Source organism: Pteropus vampyrus, unplaced genomic scaffold (genome assembly GCF_000151845.1).
Source record: "Pteropus vampyrus isolate Shadow unplaced genomic scaffold, Pvam_2.0 Scaffold1, whole genome shotgun sequence".
NCBI lineage: Eukaryota > Metazoa > Chordata > Mammalia > Chiroptera > Pteropodidae > Pteropus > Pteropus vampyrus.
The window spans coordinates 11,481,809-11,500,155 of NW_011888782.1; the positions used below are offsets into that span (position 1 = coordinate 11,481,809).

The 18,347-nt window shown below is 39.4% G+C and overlaps 2 protein-coding genes across 4 annotated transcripts in view; one reads left to right on the plus strand and one right to left on the minus strand.

The window, feature by feature from the left end:
- The window catches only part of RARB (retinoic acid receptor beta), a 166,374-nt gene extending 154,751 nt beyond the window's left edge, over positions 1-11,623 (plus strand). For both annotated transcript variants that reach the window (XM_011358287.2, XM_011358352.2), the window contains exons 6-8: positions 7,425-7,629; positions 8,448-8,606; positions 10,125-11,623. In XM_011358287.2, the coding sequence (XP_011356589.1) occupies positions 7,425-7,629; positions 8,448-8,606; positions 10,125-10,321 (561 nt within the window). In that variant the 3' untranslated portion in view covers positions 10,322-11,623. The remainder of the gene's footprint in view (positions 1-7,424; positions 7,630-8,447; positions 8,607-10,124) is intronic.
- Positions 11,624-11,674: 51 nt separating this feature from the next.
- The window catches only part of TOP2B (DNA topoisomerase II beta), a 58,119-nt gene continuing 51,446 nt past the window's right edge, over positions 11,675-18,347 (minus strand). For both annotated transcript variants that reach the window (XM_011358180.2, XM_023532267.1), the window contains exons 33-36: positions 17,112-17,222; positions 14,769-14,891; positions 13,123-13,217; positions 11,675-12,167 (exon numbers count right to left, since the gene is read on the minus strand). In XM_011358180.2, the coding sequence (XP_011356482.1) occupies positions 12,000-12,167; positions 13,123-13,217; positions 14,769-14,891; positions 17,112-17,222 (497 nt within the window). In that variant the 3' untranslated portion in view covers positions 11,675-11,999. The remainder of the gene's footprint in view (positions 12,168-13,122; positions 13,218-14,768; positions 14,892-17,111; positions 17,223-18,347) is intronic.

The window sequence follows — 18,347 nt, forward strand, 5'->3', positions numbered from 1 at the left end:
GGTGGTGGGAGAGGAGCAGTGAGGAAGTGAGTGTGCCTGGAGGGGAACGCGTGAGGGGAGCCGAGGACCTGGATCCGAGAGGAAATGGGGCCTGAGTGTGCACGTGGATTTTCATTCTCTGTGTCGTAAGGAGTCACTGGGTTTTGACCAGGGGTGAGCGCCATGGTCTGACTTTTGTTTCAGATGTTCATTCTGTCTGTCTTGTCATACAGCATGAATAATTGTAGGTTGAAGGAAGAAATCCCATGCATATTTAATGAGCACTTACTATGTGCCAGACACTGGCGATGTGATGGCAGAGGAAAGATGAGGCTTTGTCCTCCCGGAATTTGCAGTCCAGCCCTTCGACCAGCCCTTCGACCAGCCCTTCGACCAGCCCCACCTTTACCTCGCTCATCTCGCCAACCCCTTCCTGCCCTGCATGGCTCCACATCAATCCAGCTTCCCTTTGGCTCACCCTGGGTGTTGGTAGTCATTACCAGTGTGGTCTCAGAAGCCAGCTTGCCTCGGTTCAAAATCTGGCTTACTAGCTGTGTGACCTTGGGAAAACTACTTTCTCTCTCTGAGCTTCAGTTGCCTCATACTGAAAATGAAGGTTATGACAGAAGCTTCTTTTCAGGGTCTGAAAAGAATGAAATGAGTGTGCATAGAGGGCGTGACAGTGTTTGGAACATCCTAGGCCTCGATTATCTTGCATGTTATTATTGGTAAGCCTCGCTGTACCCTCCAGGGGATTCTGTTATCATCCACATTTGCAGATGAGGCAGCCAAGGCCCAACTGGAAGCCAGAGGCCCATAGGGATTCCCCAGAGGTCCCTTTATCTAGACTATCCTACGTTCAATCCCCACCCCCGACCTACCTCTTCCTTCCTGGCCAACTCCTCATCTCGGCTTAAATGCCACCTCCTCAGAAACGTTTTTCCTGACCAGCCCCTCGATTCTTCCTCCCTCCTCATTGGTCTCTCACGTTGCACTTAAAACATCTTGTACTATAATTAGAAATGTATTTACTAGTGTCTTCTACACTGAACCGTTGGCTCAGTGAGGGCAGGAACCATGTTGGGGTTGGTCACTGTGGCAGAGTTCCAGGCACAAAAGAGACATTCTGTGGATATTTGTGAATGAATGGAAGGATGGATGAGCAAATGAATTCAAGATCAAAATTGGAATTCCAGGATACGGGCTGCCTTCTGGGTATTGCGTCTATGCAAGCTGCAAATGTGAGGTCTTTCCCTGTGGGACACGCAGGGCCTCCTTGGGTCCTGCCACCTGCTACCCTCACTTCCCCAAGGAAAATATTCCCATGCCACTCACAGCAGCACCTGGCTTCTGGTGACGCCAAAGTGACTGCCCTGCATGACTTCAAAACATGACCTGTAGCTCCTGAGGTCCTGGGGACCTTGTTGCTGTACAGCCATGGAGGGCCATTCCCACATGAACCTGTCCCTCTGCGCCCTCCCAGGGACTCAACAGAGTCAAGACCCCAGCCTGGAAAGGAGCAAGGTCTGGCCTTGGAGGCCCACAGCCCAAGTTCAGGCTTCAGCATTGCCTCTGGCCACTTGTGCCACCATGAGGAGGTCTTGTGTCTAAGTCTTGGCTTCCTCACCTGTGGGTGTGGAGCAGTTACCCCGGCAGTCCCTGGAAGCCAGTGTGACGCAGGCGGTGTAGCGGTCGGGAGGGTGCGCTCTGGAGTCAGACTCCCCGGGTTCAAATTCCAGCTCTGCTACCCAGAAACTGTATGAATTTAGGGAAGCTATGTGACCTCTGTAAGTCTCAATTATGTTTCTAGTAAAATGGGTATAATAGTAGCTCCTTCCTAATAAGGCTGTTGGGAGACTCGATTGGGTTAATGCCTGTGGGACACTCAGCATACTACCTGGCACATAGTGAGTGCTCCTTTAAATTAGCTATCATGAGTATCAGTATTGGGTAAGCCTAGATTGTCACACACACACGATTTGAAGTTGTGCTGCCCAACAGGGTAGCCACACACCACCTGTAGCTGTTGAGCCCCTGAAGTGTGGCTGTGGTCTAAAGTGTTGTAATTGTAAAATACACATAGAATTTCAAAGACTTAATATGGAAAATATCTCCTTAATGATTTTTTATATTGATTACATGTTGAAACAAAAATATTTTGGATCTATTAGGTTAAATTAAATATGCTATTAAATTTAATTCTATGTTTCTCTTAACATTTTAAAAATAATGGCTCCTAGAGTGCTGGTCTAGGAAGCAGTCACTGTAAGACGAGTCTCATGCACCTAGCATGTGCATTTCCTTCCCAGGAAAGAAAGGCAGGCTGGTGGCAGGTCCCACTGGGGAAAACATTTTGTTCCCATGAGCTCATACAATAGGTACTGTGTGTTGCCAGGGAAGACGGCCGTGCACAGCTCTGTATGTGCTATTGTTATTATTATCACTACTTCGACATTCCCACAAGCACTAGAGGATAAATAGTCAAATCAGATCAGGATTTGCCCACAGTTGCCAAACACAATTAGTGCAGAGGCTGAGATGGGTGAGCGATTTGAGCTTTCTCCTTTGCCTAAAAACTTAGAAATCCATGGATGCCCCCTCCAGGGTTTATGAGGTGGGAGAGGTTCTGAAGAGGGGATCCAGTTCATTTATTCAACAGGTATTCATTGGCCGCCTGCTGTGTGGATGACATTGCCCTAAGTGCTAAAGAAACAGCAGAGAGCAAGACAAATAGAGATCAGGCTCCTTCTAAGAGCTCATCTTCTAGAAGGCGATAGGTCAGTAAGCTCAGAAAGAGACAGTGCTGTGGAGAAAATAAAGCAGGGTGATTGCTCATGCTATGGAATACTACACAGCAATGAAAAAGAACTACTGCTACCTGCGCTAATCTGGAAAATCTCATGGATTTGGTATGGAATGAATAAAAGCCAGACACAAGAGAGACTATACTGTGAGGTTCCATTTATCTAAAGTTCCAGAACAGGCAAAACTAATCCACAGGAATAAAGGTCAAAGTAAGGGTTACTTTGGGGGAAGAGGTTTGATTGAGAGGGGCCAAGAGAGCCTATAGGTGGTAGAGCCATTCGTATCTTGCTCTGGGCAGTGGTTACACAGGTGTATACTTCGGGAAAATGCATTCAGCTACACTCAAGTGTGTGCATAGCTCAAGGCAAATATGTCGTCGTAGTTATCTATTACAGTGTAACAGGTTACCACAAAACTTAGCAGCTTAAAACAATAATTGTTATTATCTCCCACGGTCCCTGCCGGTGAGGACCTGACTTTAGCTGGTTGGTTCTGGCTCAGTGTGTTCATAAGGTTGCAGTCCAGGCACGGGCCTGAGGCTGCATTAGCTGAAGGTTTGACAGGGATTGGAGGGGCTGCTTCCAAGGTGGCTTATTATATGTGCTTAGTTAGTACTGGTTAGTGATGGGAGGGCTCAGTTCCTTGCCATGTGGACCTCTCTGTGGGGATTGCTTAAGTGTCCTCATGACACGTCAACTGGCTTTCCCCCAAAACTAGAGATTTAAGAGACCAAGCAAGGAAGAGGCCATGATGCCTTTTATGACCTCATCTCCAAAGTTACGCCATCACTTCCACTGTATTCTTTCATTAGAATCAAATCACAGTCCAGGCCACATTCAAGGAGAGGAGAATGACGCTCCACTTCCTTAAAGGACCAGTAGCAGCAAATTTGTGGGCATATTTTAAAACCACCATGCATGCTATACCTCAATTTTAAAACAATTTTATATCCCATTTCCGCTCCAAAATAAGGCGATATGATAGGAGGTAATGGGTTCAGGAATGTGTGTTCACTGTGCTTTCTGAGGAGGTGACATCTGAGCTGAGCTCTGAGTAGGAAGAGTCAGCCACATGAAAATCAAGGGGAAGGCATCAAAGGCAGAACAGCGAATGCAAATGCTTTGAAGCAACAATGAGTTGGAGATTCACAAAGAGGACCGATATGACCCAAAGTTAATGAGCAAGGGGAAAGGAGGGACAGTGGTGAGGTAGTTGAGGCCATGGAGGCCACAGGAAGAAGGCTGCATTTTAAAGATCTAAAGATGACTAAAGGCCATCGGAGGAGTTTTAGCAGGGGAGGAGAGGTCTTTTCTGATGAACGTTTTGAATATCTAAAGATGACTAGGGGCCATCAGAGGAGTTTTAGCAGGGGAGGAGAGGTCTTTTCTGATGAACGTTTTGAACAGTGTGCTCTGGCTCCAAGAGCAAAAGTGGAAATAACAGAATGGTTAAGAGGCCCTCACTGGAAGAGAAGCAACGGTGGCTTGGATTAGGGTGGTCATATGGACAAGGAGAGAAGTGGACAAGTCCCTTGCTCTGCCTATGGGATGTCGGGTGCTCAGATCCTCCCAGGGCTCATGCCTCAGGCAGTCTGCTCTCAGGAAGCACCCAGAAAGCAGTGGAAAGATATCCGTTGTCTTTGCTGAAGGCAGGAAGAGAGGGCCCCTCTCACTCTGAGATGGACCAGCTTTGCCCATCAACAGAGCTCTGTGTCATCTGACAGGGCCCTTCTTTGGTGAGTCAGCCTTGCTTAGGCTATTTTTCACCCATCTCATGGGACTTGCGTGTTCCTCTTTCCAGATGAAATACTCTCCTTTAAACAAAGGGCGTTTTAATCCTGGAGAAGCACTTGGTGGTTGCCAATGACATTTGACTTGAGTGTGACAAAATGAAACTCCTTGGTTTCCCACATGGCAGGCCTGGCCTGAGCCGTGTGGAGGCTGCCTGCCCACTGGGCCTAGCGGGGGCAGGGTGGGGCGGAAGCTCCCTGATAAAAGAAGACATTGAGCATTCTTCCATCTCGGGCCATGTGCCTTCCTCTCAGGATGGCCCATTTATACTTGGTTTTGGTTTTGGACTTCCTAGAGAGAGAGGCAACAGTACGTAGTTTCAGTGCTTCATCAGAATCCAAATATTTTCCAGCATTTGCAGAGGAAAACCCTTCCAAAGGGAACAGTACGAAGGAGACGTTTGTGCCCTGTACTTTGGACTTGGATCTCTAAGTGAGCCGTTGACAGCTTGCAACTGTCTTAAATCCTGGCCTAGTTCTTTCCAACAAATATCCGGTTTGTCTCATTCCTGCAGGACAGATCTCATGCTTTCCCATTTTGGCAGTGCACTAAAGCTGTAAAAACTTATTTAGTACCTATTTCATTCCAAACTGGAAATGTTTCTGGAGATTTTGAGCCCATGAATACTGAGCACACTGACTTTGCCCATCACATGAGAGCTCCCTGCGTAGGCGGTGCTTCCTGTGTTTCTTCAGGTGGTCGACGGAACACTGAGCTGGGCATTAAGAGTCCTGGTCCTGCTTTGGCACCATTAGCTGTGTGACCTTGAGCACTGCACTTCATATTCCAGGGCTTTCAGGAGGATGTAAAGCTTCTGCCTTTGCTGCCTGAAGTTGGGAATGACTTCCTACCCCAGCAGCTACTAAGACGAAGTACAGCAGGTTGGCCAGTCAGGAACTCAGAGGAAATGACTCAGCTGGCTCAGACAGGTCCCTGGGCAAACTTATCTGAGAGGTGAAAATGACCAGCAGCCAATGAAGAGGAATCTTTGTGATGTTTTGAAAACTACTTGCATTCATGATGGGGTACTTTCCTGTTCATTGCGCCACTTGATTAATCATACAATAGGAACATTTAAGGAGCTCGAGGACATGTCCTGATTTACACATGAAAAGTTTGTAGGATACAGGCCACAGGCCATATGCACCTTTATACCAGGTAGGTCACGTGAACAGCTATGCAGGTTTGTGCACTGCACAAAGGCACCCAGCCCAGAGAAATGAGGCTGATATCCAAATCAGTGCCAGGCCAGAGGTCATCTCTCCTTAGTGAGGCATCTGAGTTTGGGTGAAGTGAAATGAGATGGCTGTGGAGAAGAAGTTAAGAGCCAAGTCACTGGAGACAGAGAGTGAATCATGTCACCTAGTAGTGACTTGACCTAAAATAAGCTACTTGGGTTTGTTTTCTCATCTATAAAGTGGGACCATAAGAATACCTAACTCATGGGCTGATGAGAGAATTAAGTAATATATAAAAACGTGTAGCATGGTTGCTGGCATGTAGTCGTAAACAGTAACTATCTTTAAACATTAACTGTCACTCTGTGTCGGAGGTGAGGTGTGCTAATCATTCACCCTTCTCCTCTCAGGAGATATCTGACTCCAATGTCTTCTTGATGAGAAGAAGACATTTTTATCAACTGAGCATCTGGGAAAAATTCTGATCTCCCTTAAACTTACTGGGTTTTTTTAACTCTTGTCTTGGTGGAATTAATTTCTCTGTGCTTCAAGGAGCTCCGAGCCTTTTGCAGAGGGAAAAGTCAAGTGTGGAAACCCGACTGGCAGAGGGGCCTTCATGGTTGTTGATGCAAAAATGTGCTTCTGGGTGGATAAGCGCTCTGGATACATGGAGCTCCGTCCAGCAGTTGGGATTGATAGGGCAATAGTAACACAGCTGGGGTTGCTTATACACAGAAACAAGGCCTTTTGTAGTTTACTATGCTCTGAGCAAGGCCCAGAGGCACAAGCATTGAGCAGGTGACTGCATGGTAGCAAGTGTCCTAGGGTAGCTAGCAGAGCCATATATCAAGGGCATGTCAGGCGGGATTGGGAGACTGTAGTAACGTGACCCAGGCTTCTTGCCTATAGAAATTCCACCTATACATCTGCGCTTAGTCGAACTGCTGCCTCTTCTCCATCAATCTGCTCTTGATTCCCCCTGACTAGATCTGAGCTTCCCTTCTTCTGAACTCCCTAGCTCCTTGCTGGTTTCACTCCTGCTCCTTGCATTATAGTTGTCTTGGAACTGTGTGATCAGAGACATCATGGAAGAGGAAGCCTAACTTGGGTTTGAATCAGATTAAGCCACATGTTAACTGTGTGACACTGGGTACATGCCCTAACCTTCCTGAGCCTTCCATCCCTAATCTATAAAATAATTCACTTTACTGAGTCACTCGAAAGATTGAATGTAGGGCATGTGTAACACTTGATATACACTAGGCATGTAATAAATGATAGATATTGTCCTTATGGAAAGAGTAGGCTGTAAGCTCTTTAAAAAGAAAAGAACAGAATCTTATTTTTTTTATCCCCAGCACCTGGCACAGCGCCTGGGACATAAGTAGGTACTCAGTAAATGTTTGACTCCAATAGATTACTTTTAGCACAGATATTTCAAAATTTCTTTTGCCCTATTTATTATTCCCTAAAGTAATTTTAATCCATTTTGACTTCTATACTCTATTAATGAATGAGCCGAAGACATTCAACATCTGAGAGGGGTATAGAATTCATGTGATGCAGGAGCTCCTTGGAAACCCTCGTTATCACCTGCCTAGATTTGATTCATGCTGTCAAGACAGGCCAGCTTTGATGACCCATCAAATCTGCTTTTTTTTTTTTTTTCCAGATCCTTAGAATTTGCACCAGATATACCCCAGAACAAGACACCATGACTTTTTCAGATGGCCTTACCCTAAATCGAACTCAGATGCACAATGCTGGATTTGGTCCTCTGACTGACCTTGTGTTCACCTTTGCCAACCAGCTCCTGCCTTTGGAAATGGATGACACAGAAACAGGCCTTCTCAGTGCCATCTGCTTAATCTGTGGAGGTACCAACTACCTAGAAAACCCTCATGAGATTCCATGAAGAACAACTTACACTTGTAATTTATAGGAAATTCCTCATCTCCATTTTGGAGTTGTTTTGCTTGGAAAAAGACATAGGAATAAAGCCAGGCATGCATGGTTGGAGTTTGTTGCATTTTTCCACACTGTTATAAATTATAATGTATTTGGGATTTTTCTGCTCTGAAATACCAAAATACTATTTCTCCAATTGCCACAGGTATTTTTTAAAAGGTGGAATCAGACTATTGTAAAATAAAATGCCTAGGGACATTTTAATGATGACTTGCATATGCTATTTGCTAATTTAGTGACTGGGAATACAAGTCTTTGGGTTGGCCCCCTACCAACCTTTGAAGAACTGAGATAAAATACAGCTTTCTTTATAGTGACCCCTACTGGCTCGCAGGAGGCTGAATCATAAGTGGTTAGAAAGTAATGGCTTTAATTAGGGGACCAAATTACCTTGTTTTTTATAACCATCCTGCTCAAGGTTTGTTTTAATTCAGTTCAGTAGTGACATCTTCTGGTCATGAGAAGTAATTTTATCCCTGGGACAAAAGCAGCCAGCCATCAAAATGTACTCTCTACCAATAGGGGGACAGTCATTTTCAAGTATCACAGCTTAAAGCAGTTGCATATATCTTGAAATTTGTATCTGTGATTGGATCATCAAATCAATAAAGTCATAGTATAGTAGGAACAAAGAAGAGTGGAAATGGAAAGAAACCATCTAGCCTTGAAAGTGCATAACTCTTTCTGTCCGATACTAATTATTTCCTATTTTATTTCTGGTATCTAGACCGCCAGGACCTTGAGGAACCAACAAAAGTAGACAAGCTACAAGAACCATTGCTGGAAGCACTAAAAATTTACATCAGAAAGAGACGACCCAGCAAGCCGCACATGTTTCCAAAGATCTTAATGAAAATCACAGATCTCCGCAGCATCAGCGCTAAAGGTGTGTCTTTAGGGTCTGCACGGTATTCCAAAGTGGGCCTGCGTCCTGAGTTTCACTGCGTTTAAACCCCATGTTTTAACTTAGGACATCTGATAAGATACCTTTTTGTTGTTTTTGTTTTAGAATTCATTTCTCATTGAAATCAAAAGTAATAGTATTCGCCTTAAAAAAAAAAAAAATACCTCAAATTTTACCCTATTCAATGATCTTAGATTATGAGAGCTTTAAAATTCCGATGATTAAGGATCTGAAAAGCTTTTCAAGAGAATGTACTATTTTCTACTTTTATACATTTCATTCCAGCCTTCCACACATGCTCTGGTTTATGTAAACTTGACTTCAGTTTTTCCCGAACATCCAAACCTTGAGAAAAATGCATATAGTACTTACTTAGGGTAATTGCTACTGGTTAAGTTTCTCTTTCAATCAATGTAGCCATTGCTCTCTTATATAGTCAGATTTACTTCCCCACACTTCTAAGCAAAAGGATTCCTGCCTTCCTGAGTATATTGTTTGCCTAGTGTGATTTTCAGTTTATGTGGCAATTCGACAATTATAGAAGGGCCTAGAAATGTGTCACAGTTGAGTGTTAGAGAAGGGTTTTCCCATCTAGAGAGAAAACTCAGCAGCCATCCCTGGTACCAGATGTTATTTGTTATTGTTTTCCCCATTCGCCTACTCTGTCCATCCCTTAAGACCTCAGTGAGCCAAGGAACAAACTCCACATTTCAGAAAGTGCTTAAAAGCAGTGAACTTGTTTGACAAAGAGTCTCAATCTTTGATTTCCTTCTAAGAGGTTTCTTCGATGAGACAAGTTCAACCGGAGCATGGGATTAAGAGTAGAGGCAAACAGTAGATACTGGTGCTTGACCATTATAATTATGATGTCTTTTGATTTCAAAACAATGAAGCTGTTTAACTTATTGCTGTCATTCTCTATCTCTAGCTAGACCAATACTAATATTTACTGTGATTAGGGAAATATTCCATTATCTGTATTGTCACATATAGTAGCCACTAGCCATATGCGGCTCTGGAGCACTTGAAATGTGGCTAATGCAATTGAGGCACTGTTCTCTTAATTGTATTTAAAAAAATTTAAACAGCCACATGTAGCTGGTGGCTACTGTATTGGACAGTGCAGTTGATAATCACCCCAATTTATTACTCAAATCACTTCCTCTGTTTGTTGGTTACTGGTTTCCTTTCAACTGTCTCATTTTCAAGATACACTCTTTCTGGTCTTTTATCAGGAACTTCTGTTTGTAAATTATGTTAAGTAAATATAGACTGATATTGTTTCCTGAAACTAACTGAGGCATGGAAATATCAAATTAAAACATGTCACCACATGGCTGCTGCTTTTCTATAAAGTAAAATATTTTAATGCTGTAAAATCAGGACGGGCTCTGGGAGGCACTGGTAGCAGTTTTCACCCTTGTTAAAGTAGATGAAAGTGGATCCTCATTTAGCTTACCCCCATATCTCTACCAGATCTCTGTGCTCTCTTTTTAAAAGGTGCAGAACGTGTAATTACCTTGAAAATGGAAATTCCTGGATCGATGCCACCTCTCATTCAGGAAATGCTGGAGAATTCTGAAGGACATGAACCCTTAACCCCAAGTTCAAGTGGGAATACAGCAGAGCACAGTCCCAGCATCTCACCCAGCTCAGTGGAAAACAGCGGTGTCAGTCAGTCACCATTGGTGCAATAAGACACTTTTCATCTACTTCAAACATTCCCCAGTACCTTCAGTTCCGGGATTTAAAATGCAAGGAAAAAAAAACATTTTTACTGCTGCTTAGTTTTGGACTGAAAATATATTAAAACTCAAGAAGGACCAAGAAGTTTTCGTATGTATCAATATATACTCCCCATTGTCTAACTTACCTAGAAATACAAACTTTTTAAATTCTAAAAATCAGCCATTTCATGCAACCAGAAACTAGTTAAAAGCTTCTATTTTCCTCTTTGAACACTCAAGATTGCATGGCAAAGACCCAGTCAAAATGATTTACTCCTGGTTAAGTTTCAAAGACTTTGTACATACAGAAATATGGCTCTGTTCTTTCTATACTGTATGTTTGGTGCTTTCCTTTTGTCTTGCATTCTCAAAATAGCCAAGACACCAAGGTTCTGAAACAGACTACTGTACGTGTCCAGCTAAGAAAGATTCAAAAAGATAATTGTCTTGCTTTCACAGAATAATCAAGACATCAAGGTAAGGAAATGGGACTACTGTACAGTATGACAAGATAAGGCGAAAGATATTCTAATTTAGTTAGTATGGAAGCTTGTCCTTGCTCTTTTGATGCTTTCAAACTGCATCTTTTATTTCATGTTGCCCAGTAAAAGTATACAAATTCACTGTACTAGCAGAAGAGAATTCTGTATCAGTGTAACTGCCAGTTCAGTTAATCAAATGTCATTGTTCAATTGTTAATGTCACTTTAAATTAAAAGTGGTTTATTACTTGTTTAATGACATACTACATAATTTTTTTAAAGATTCATTTTTACAATAACGATAGCCTCCAAGGCAAAAACACTTTTCAGTGTTAGTAAGTTTTTGTTTACCTATTCATGGGCCATTAGGGAAATTTCTTGGGATAATTAGCAGGCTGGGCTACCACCTGTACCATGTAACTCTCGTGTCCTTCCTGACTCATGCTTGATACTGGGTTTTTCACCCAGCCTTCTTGATGCCCAGGAGATAACATTAACTCCCAAAGGCATGGGCAGAGAATCTGCATCCTTTGACCTTGTTCAATCACTATGAAGCAGAGTGAAAGCTGTGGTAGAGTGATTAACAGATACAAGTGTCAGTTTCTTAGTTCTCATTTAAGCACTAGTGGATTTTTTTTTTTTTTTTGATATATTAGCAAGTCTGTGATGTACTTTCACTGGCTCTCTTTGTACATTGAGATTGTTTAACAACCAACGCTTTCTATGTTCATATACTGTTTACCTTTTTCCATGGAGTCTCCTGGCAAAGAATAAAATATATTTATTTTAAAGGTGTGTGGAAGCTTTCACTACACTTTCATTTTCAGTAAAGAGACAGAGAAAACAGTTCCATTTTTAATGTTTAAATTTCATTTCAAAAAGCAGGTCTGTAGTCTGCAATCATGACAATTAAAATCTGTGCTAATGCACGGCAGTCTATAGCAATGCTACAAGCCAATCAGACAGTACATGACATTTCAATGAGTAAAAAAGAGCATAAAACTGTATGTGTAAGAACAAAATGTTAAAAGGCCTACCACAATAATAAAAAACCATCAATTACATCATCACATTAAAATAAGCCAGATGTACAAAAGTCTGAGACAGAAAAGACAAAAGGACAACACAAGTTATCTGTTGAAAAATGTTTCTGTGCTCTTTGGGCACTTAATTAAACATTGCAAAATCAACATCTTCTTCTTCATCAGACTCTGCAAAATATTTTACTTCTTTCCTAGCCCGACCCGTCCGTGGCAGAGAAGGTGGTTCAGAAGTGAAGTCTGATGGGAAGATGTCCACATCCGAATCCTGATCAAAAGATGTTTTCTTCGGTTTCTAGATATTTAAAAACAAAACAACAAAAAATAGATTTCAAACTTCAAAGTTAAGGGGAAAAAAGGACTCATGTTAAAAAGAATTCTCATTCCTTTCACTTCACTTGCATTGGGAATTATAAAATAATGGTGCTTTTAAAATCATAAATGTAATGCTAATTTAAGTGTAAAGCCAGTTACCTAATAATTTTTATGAAGGAAAAAAGAATTAAGTATAATTATTAGCCACCTCAGTGATCTTATATTACTTATCACCATTACTTATTTCTTTTAGAATTTATATTACCCAGCAAATATGCACAATGCCCAGACTAGTAAAAATTCAAATTGTTTAATTTGTAACTACCTATCAATTCATGAGAGGAAAACAAGACTTGTGCACAGTATGTAGTATACACTGTGTTTATAAAAATTCAGAGAAGAGTCACCAAAATGGACCAGAGGTGTATAAGACTGGATGGAAGAGGTGAGTGTGAAAAGCAGCATAAAACTAAAATCATCTACATTCATATTTTTAAGTTTCAATGGAAAAGAGAGAAAAAAGGGAGATATCTGATGTTATTCGTGTACTTAAAAGAGTATACTTCTGGAGAAGGACCAGACTAATTGGGAAAATTAGCTGCAGTCAAATGAATTCAAGTTTAAAAAATAAAATTAGCCCTGGTCAAATAAAGGAATATCCTTTATTTGGTCTGACAAAAATATTTCAGACAGGTAGCATGTAATTTCTATAGCTCACTGGATAAAACAGTCTTAATTAAGTAGGCTCATTTATGCCACACTTTTATGCAAGAAAGAGTCCTGATTATATAGATTTAGACTTGAATAATTCTTCAACCATATACAACCCCCTATAGCTAAAAGATGCTAGGTTTAATGCTGTATAGTAAGTGAATTAAGCCATTTATAAATCATCTTAAACAAAACTAGATGTTAAAAAAAATGTTCCTGATTACCTTGCTTGGTGTTTTGGATGTTTTCCTGCCAGGGTTATAATCACCTTCATTTTCAGAGCCAGATGCTTTCCTTTTCTTTGCCCCTCGGCCTTTACCTTAAAATGATACAAATGGTTTTTTTTCTCCCAAGGTTAAGTGCAAGGTTAAGGTAAAAATACTGTATTTTACTTCTTTGGCATCCCCAATCATTTACTGCAATCCTGATCTCTTAATATGAATGATGTAGAAGCAATTTGCAGCATCATTTCAGTTCTGGAGTTGACATGACTAAAGAGTATTTCACAAATACGTTTAAACTAGTTGGAAAGTCCTCAAGACAAATTTTAATTACCAAGCCCCTGATACATAATAGAAAACATTCACATTGTACACATGTTGTCCTTGGGCCTGAAAGGAAAAAATCTCTTGGAAGAGTGCTCTTTGTTTTGTATGTGATTAATAGTTTCTGATATTTCATGGATCAATTCTTTTAAAAATATATTCAAATATGAATTACTAGAAAATATACTTTCTTATTAACACAAATTAGAAAGGTATAAATCCTTACTCTAAATTTTATTTATCATACACTAGTTGCAGATCCCATTTTAAGTAGCAGAATCTTAGAATAAACCCCCCAGTATTAATCAGGAAATAATCTGTCAAATCCATATTCCTTCTCAGACCTAGAATGAGCACATGCAGCCTTTTTTTTTTTTTTTCTATCTACCTAACTTCTTATTCTCATCATTGGAGGAGGAAGAGACAAAGGTAATATTTAAATGTTCTCCATCCTACAGTGATGGCAGTGAGAGAAAGAAAAAAAATGGAACTCGATTGCAATTCTAAATTTTTTAAAATTCCTTAAAAGCTATGACTAACCAGATTGTACTACTAAAAGATAGCCTAAATGATCTTGGGCTATCATATTTGAGCAAATGAAGCAACAAAATGTCACTTTTATATTTATAAAGGTTTCAAACTGTGTGCACCATAAGTACTGATATCCCCAATCACGTTTCTTTTCCAGCCTCCCACCCCATTCTCTCTTGTTTCCCTGTTAGGTCTGTATCTCCTTATCCTAACCACGACTTTAAAAAATAAAATAAACATGTTGATAATATCTGTCATTTGGATCAAAGGCTGAACAGCTACCCTTAGAGAAAATCATGTCTTACTTTTTTTTTAAAAGCATCTGTCAGAACTTTCTAGATCCTGAAGACAAAGAAGGGGTACCAGGGAGATTGGGTACTAGTGCCTTGTGGGATATAGCTATTTCATTACCTAGATAAACAAAAAGTTCTAAGTCCTAGCGCCAGCCTACTCCAACTATTCTCACTTTAGCTAGTGAAGAGCCTTCATCCACCTTTTTAATAACTCCTTCTAGTGAGCCACCTGCATGAGGGTCTTGGAACCATTCCTAGGTATGCAAATTGCTTACTTAACCTCTTCTGAATCTCAATTTCTTAATTTGTAAAACAAAATGGCTAGACTCAATTGTTTCCTTTGGACTCTAATTTAGCACTGATTCTTAGAAACAAGAAACATTGCTTATTGAGTAAAGCAATTTAAAATGTGTACTCAGTCTCTCTAAATTCAGTGAGTTAGAAGAGACTAAATATTTTCCACAGGGCATAAGTTAGAGGGTTATACAAAGATATCCTCACCTTTTGGTGTTGTAGTCTTCTTTGGAATGCCAAATTCTGAATCTGAGTCAGAGTTTATAGTCTCTACTTTCTTCTGTTTGGGAGTTCTCTTGGGCTTAGGGGTTGTATCTGAAGATGGTTTTCCTATTAAGCAAATTTCCATTTCTTAAATCAGCGTAATATACTTACCAACAAACCAAGCTGAAGTGAATCCTATAACAATGGTATTTCTTACAGCTGCTATGAAATTGAATATCCTTAAATAATAGTTTCTCTCCACTTGGTACCAATGTAAGAACAAATGATGTCTCATAGATGATAAAATGCTTTTTATTTAATTATGTATAATTTGCCTTTTGATAATTCAAGTGATATTTTAAATGAGGGCCTTTAAAATGAATTAGGCAGTAACTTTTAAAAAGCAGTACTAAAAATATAGTCAAGACAAAAAAAATGACAGTAATTATAACCCAAGTACAACCGCATATTAGGTTTTAACTTTTATTTTAGAGGAAAGAAAAAAAAACATTTTTATGGGACCTTCAAATACCATGAATGGAAACCGCATTGCTCCACTCAAAAGTAGAAATTCAGACTTAGCACTTTTATGTGGAAAGAAATATGAAAATTCCAGAAATGTAGTAAATAGACCCAAAGGCCTTCATTTTAATGAATTTTGTTTTAATGGAATTGACATAGCAGGATGGTCTAGGGGCCACCTTTTTTCTTCGGAAGAGTTTCCAGGCTTACAGTGTTAGGTGGCACTTTCAATTCTACCGAGTAAATGTAAGTCAAATATCTGAGTACTCTGGCCTTTTTGCTATAAACTGACTAGAGTTACAGAATTTAGCTTGTATAATATTTATGTAATTTGGAGTTAACATATATGATCCCTCAGAGGGACATGATGCATCCTTCTCCTTGAAACAATATTTTGTGGGAATTGTGTTTTTGGAAAAAGGCTGAGGGCTTGCTGGGATCCCTGAAATCACACCACACAGATGTCACCCAGTCAACTGTCACAAGGCTAGTTCAGCTACTGTGAAACAACCAAACAGAATGGGTGTTATGATATGCTATCCTTTTAGTTAATGCTAAACTCTAACTCATAGGTTGAATAGGAGTGAACGACTTGATGAAACAAACAGGTTGATATGTTGAAAGAACTGATATGGCTCCCAAGTTATCAGGGTGGTTATAAGATGCTGATATGAAGATGATAAAAGATGCTTTAAGGGAAATTATTCGGCCTGCCTTGGTTTGAGTTCCCCAGAAGTAGACCCTACCTGACCATAAGAAAGACTCAAATACAAGTATTTATTTGAGAGATAAAGGAAAGGTAATATAAAAATGGGACAATTAAGAGAAGGCAGTCAGTAAAGGGTAAGTTATATCAAGCCTGTCATCACTGTGGGAGCTTAATCCCATGAGGAATCCCATGAGCCAGTGTAAAACACATCCCAGAGAAACAAGAGCACTAGGATATTTGCAGACCAGCTATCTTCAGTCACTGGTGGCTGTGTTGGGGAAATGTTAATATTCCAGCACAGCAAGAAAGAGAAAGTCCTGAAGCAAAGAAATACAGACATTGGTCCACATGCACTGAAGAGGTAAGGGTGAAGAGATACGGTCGGGGTGGGGCACCCAATGTGTTAACTAGAGAGGTTCGTGCAGCCAACTAATTTCTCATCATGGTCCTAGTGCATTCAGAATAAGTGGGGCCTTTTATTGTTGTTCTGCTACATCTAACACGTGTGTCTACAATGGTATTGTCTGTTGTGCATTTTTGAGATCCTGAAAGGACAGTTCATACTTTTTGTTCACTTACTATGGAAGTAGCAATTATCTTTTAAACTGATACTGACACCTCCTTCAAAAACACCAAGGTGTGTACCTTGGTACTCGTAATAGATTCATGAATTCGTGTTTCATTTACAGTCTAAGGCTATGGAAACAAAGAAGTTGCATGACTCACAAAGAAAATGAGGACCCCAACTGAACAGACCAATCATTCCACATGAGGAATTAAGGCATGACCTACATAGATAACACAATCAGGCTACTAGTAAGACAAAATTTAAATCTATTTTACAACCAATGACAGGAGAGCTTTACTAGAAAGCTATCTTTAGTATCAACACATGGTATTATTTTTTAATTACAATAGCTTTAAAATGAGGTCTTAAAATAATTTTTAAAATTATGTGGTTAGAAAACAAGAGGGATTCTCCTTATACACATTTATAACTATTTTCTAGCGAAGTCCCAGTGCCAATAGTTTCAAATTATATTAAGTTTCTTTTAACATCAACTATCTCTACATGGTTTATACAATGCTTAACAAAATCAAATATAAGTACATACCTTTTTTAGCAGCTACTGTTTTACTTGGTACTTTATCTGTTTGTTTCAGACCAAATGACGGTGAAAAAACAGAAGCAGAATCTTCTTCATTACTGTCAAATTTAGCTGAATCTAAAATTACAAAGCTTTTTTTCAGTAAAGAGATTCTGTAAGGACCATTTAATAGTTAAACTTTAATTCTTTTTAGTGATGACTTCTCTTTAGCTAGGTATTTGATCTTATAAGTTTCTATTTTGTGATCATATAATCCACAATATACAAATGGCTGAAAATAAAAAAATATAAATAAATATAATGTTATATTTCAAAAATGTTAACTCTATTGTAAAACAATAAAGAAATGCATAAAGAAATGGAATTTCTTAGTAGTCCCAAATGCTAATCATTTAAAACTTAACTGACAATTTCAAAAACAAATACCAATGATTTATTTTAAAATGAGTTAAGAAAAAGCTCTCACTGTGATTATTTTAGTATCTATACATCTAGTGCTATTAACCATTACATGAATATAACAAATAATGGTCAAATCTAAAAAAGTAGTAAGTATTCATCCTTTTAAACCAATTTTAAAGCACTGAAGATTAGTTTTAAAAGTATGTAGGCTTATCCAGTTTACTTTCACACTCTAATTTAATTAATCAATCCCCTCCCTCCCTGAAACCAAAACAAGACTTAAAATGGCTACTTGGATGTAAGCAATCGTTTTATATAACTGTTTTGATATGCTGTCAAAATGCATATCTGTCTATACATAAAAAACATATACCTATGTATATGTATACGATCTATATATGTCTGTCTATATGTATGTGTATTAAAAAATACAAGACAGTAAATAATTCAGTCTAGATTGTTTTGACCTTAAAGATTCCACACACAAAAATATAGATAAAAAATATATGCCCTGATTAAATTTCCTTCTATGAAGGGTTTAGTAAAACAAATTTGCGTATTGTTACTGTTATAGTTTAAAAAAATATATCATATATACATTCACAATGCCATGAAACTCAAGCTTCAATCTTCCAAAATATCTTTCTGTATTTTTCTCTCATTAAAACACTACATTCACATAACACTCCCTACACACATACAAGTTAGCATCTGCCTATCCACCTAAGTGCTTTCATAATATCTATTTTGACAAAGCAGTTGGGAATCACTTCTGGAAAAGCAAACAAACCTTATTACATTGAGGAAAGTATAAAAACAAGATAAATTATCTACTCATAA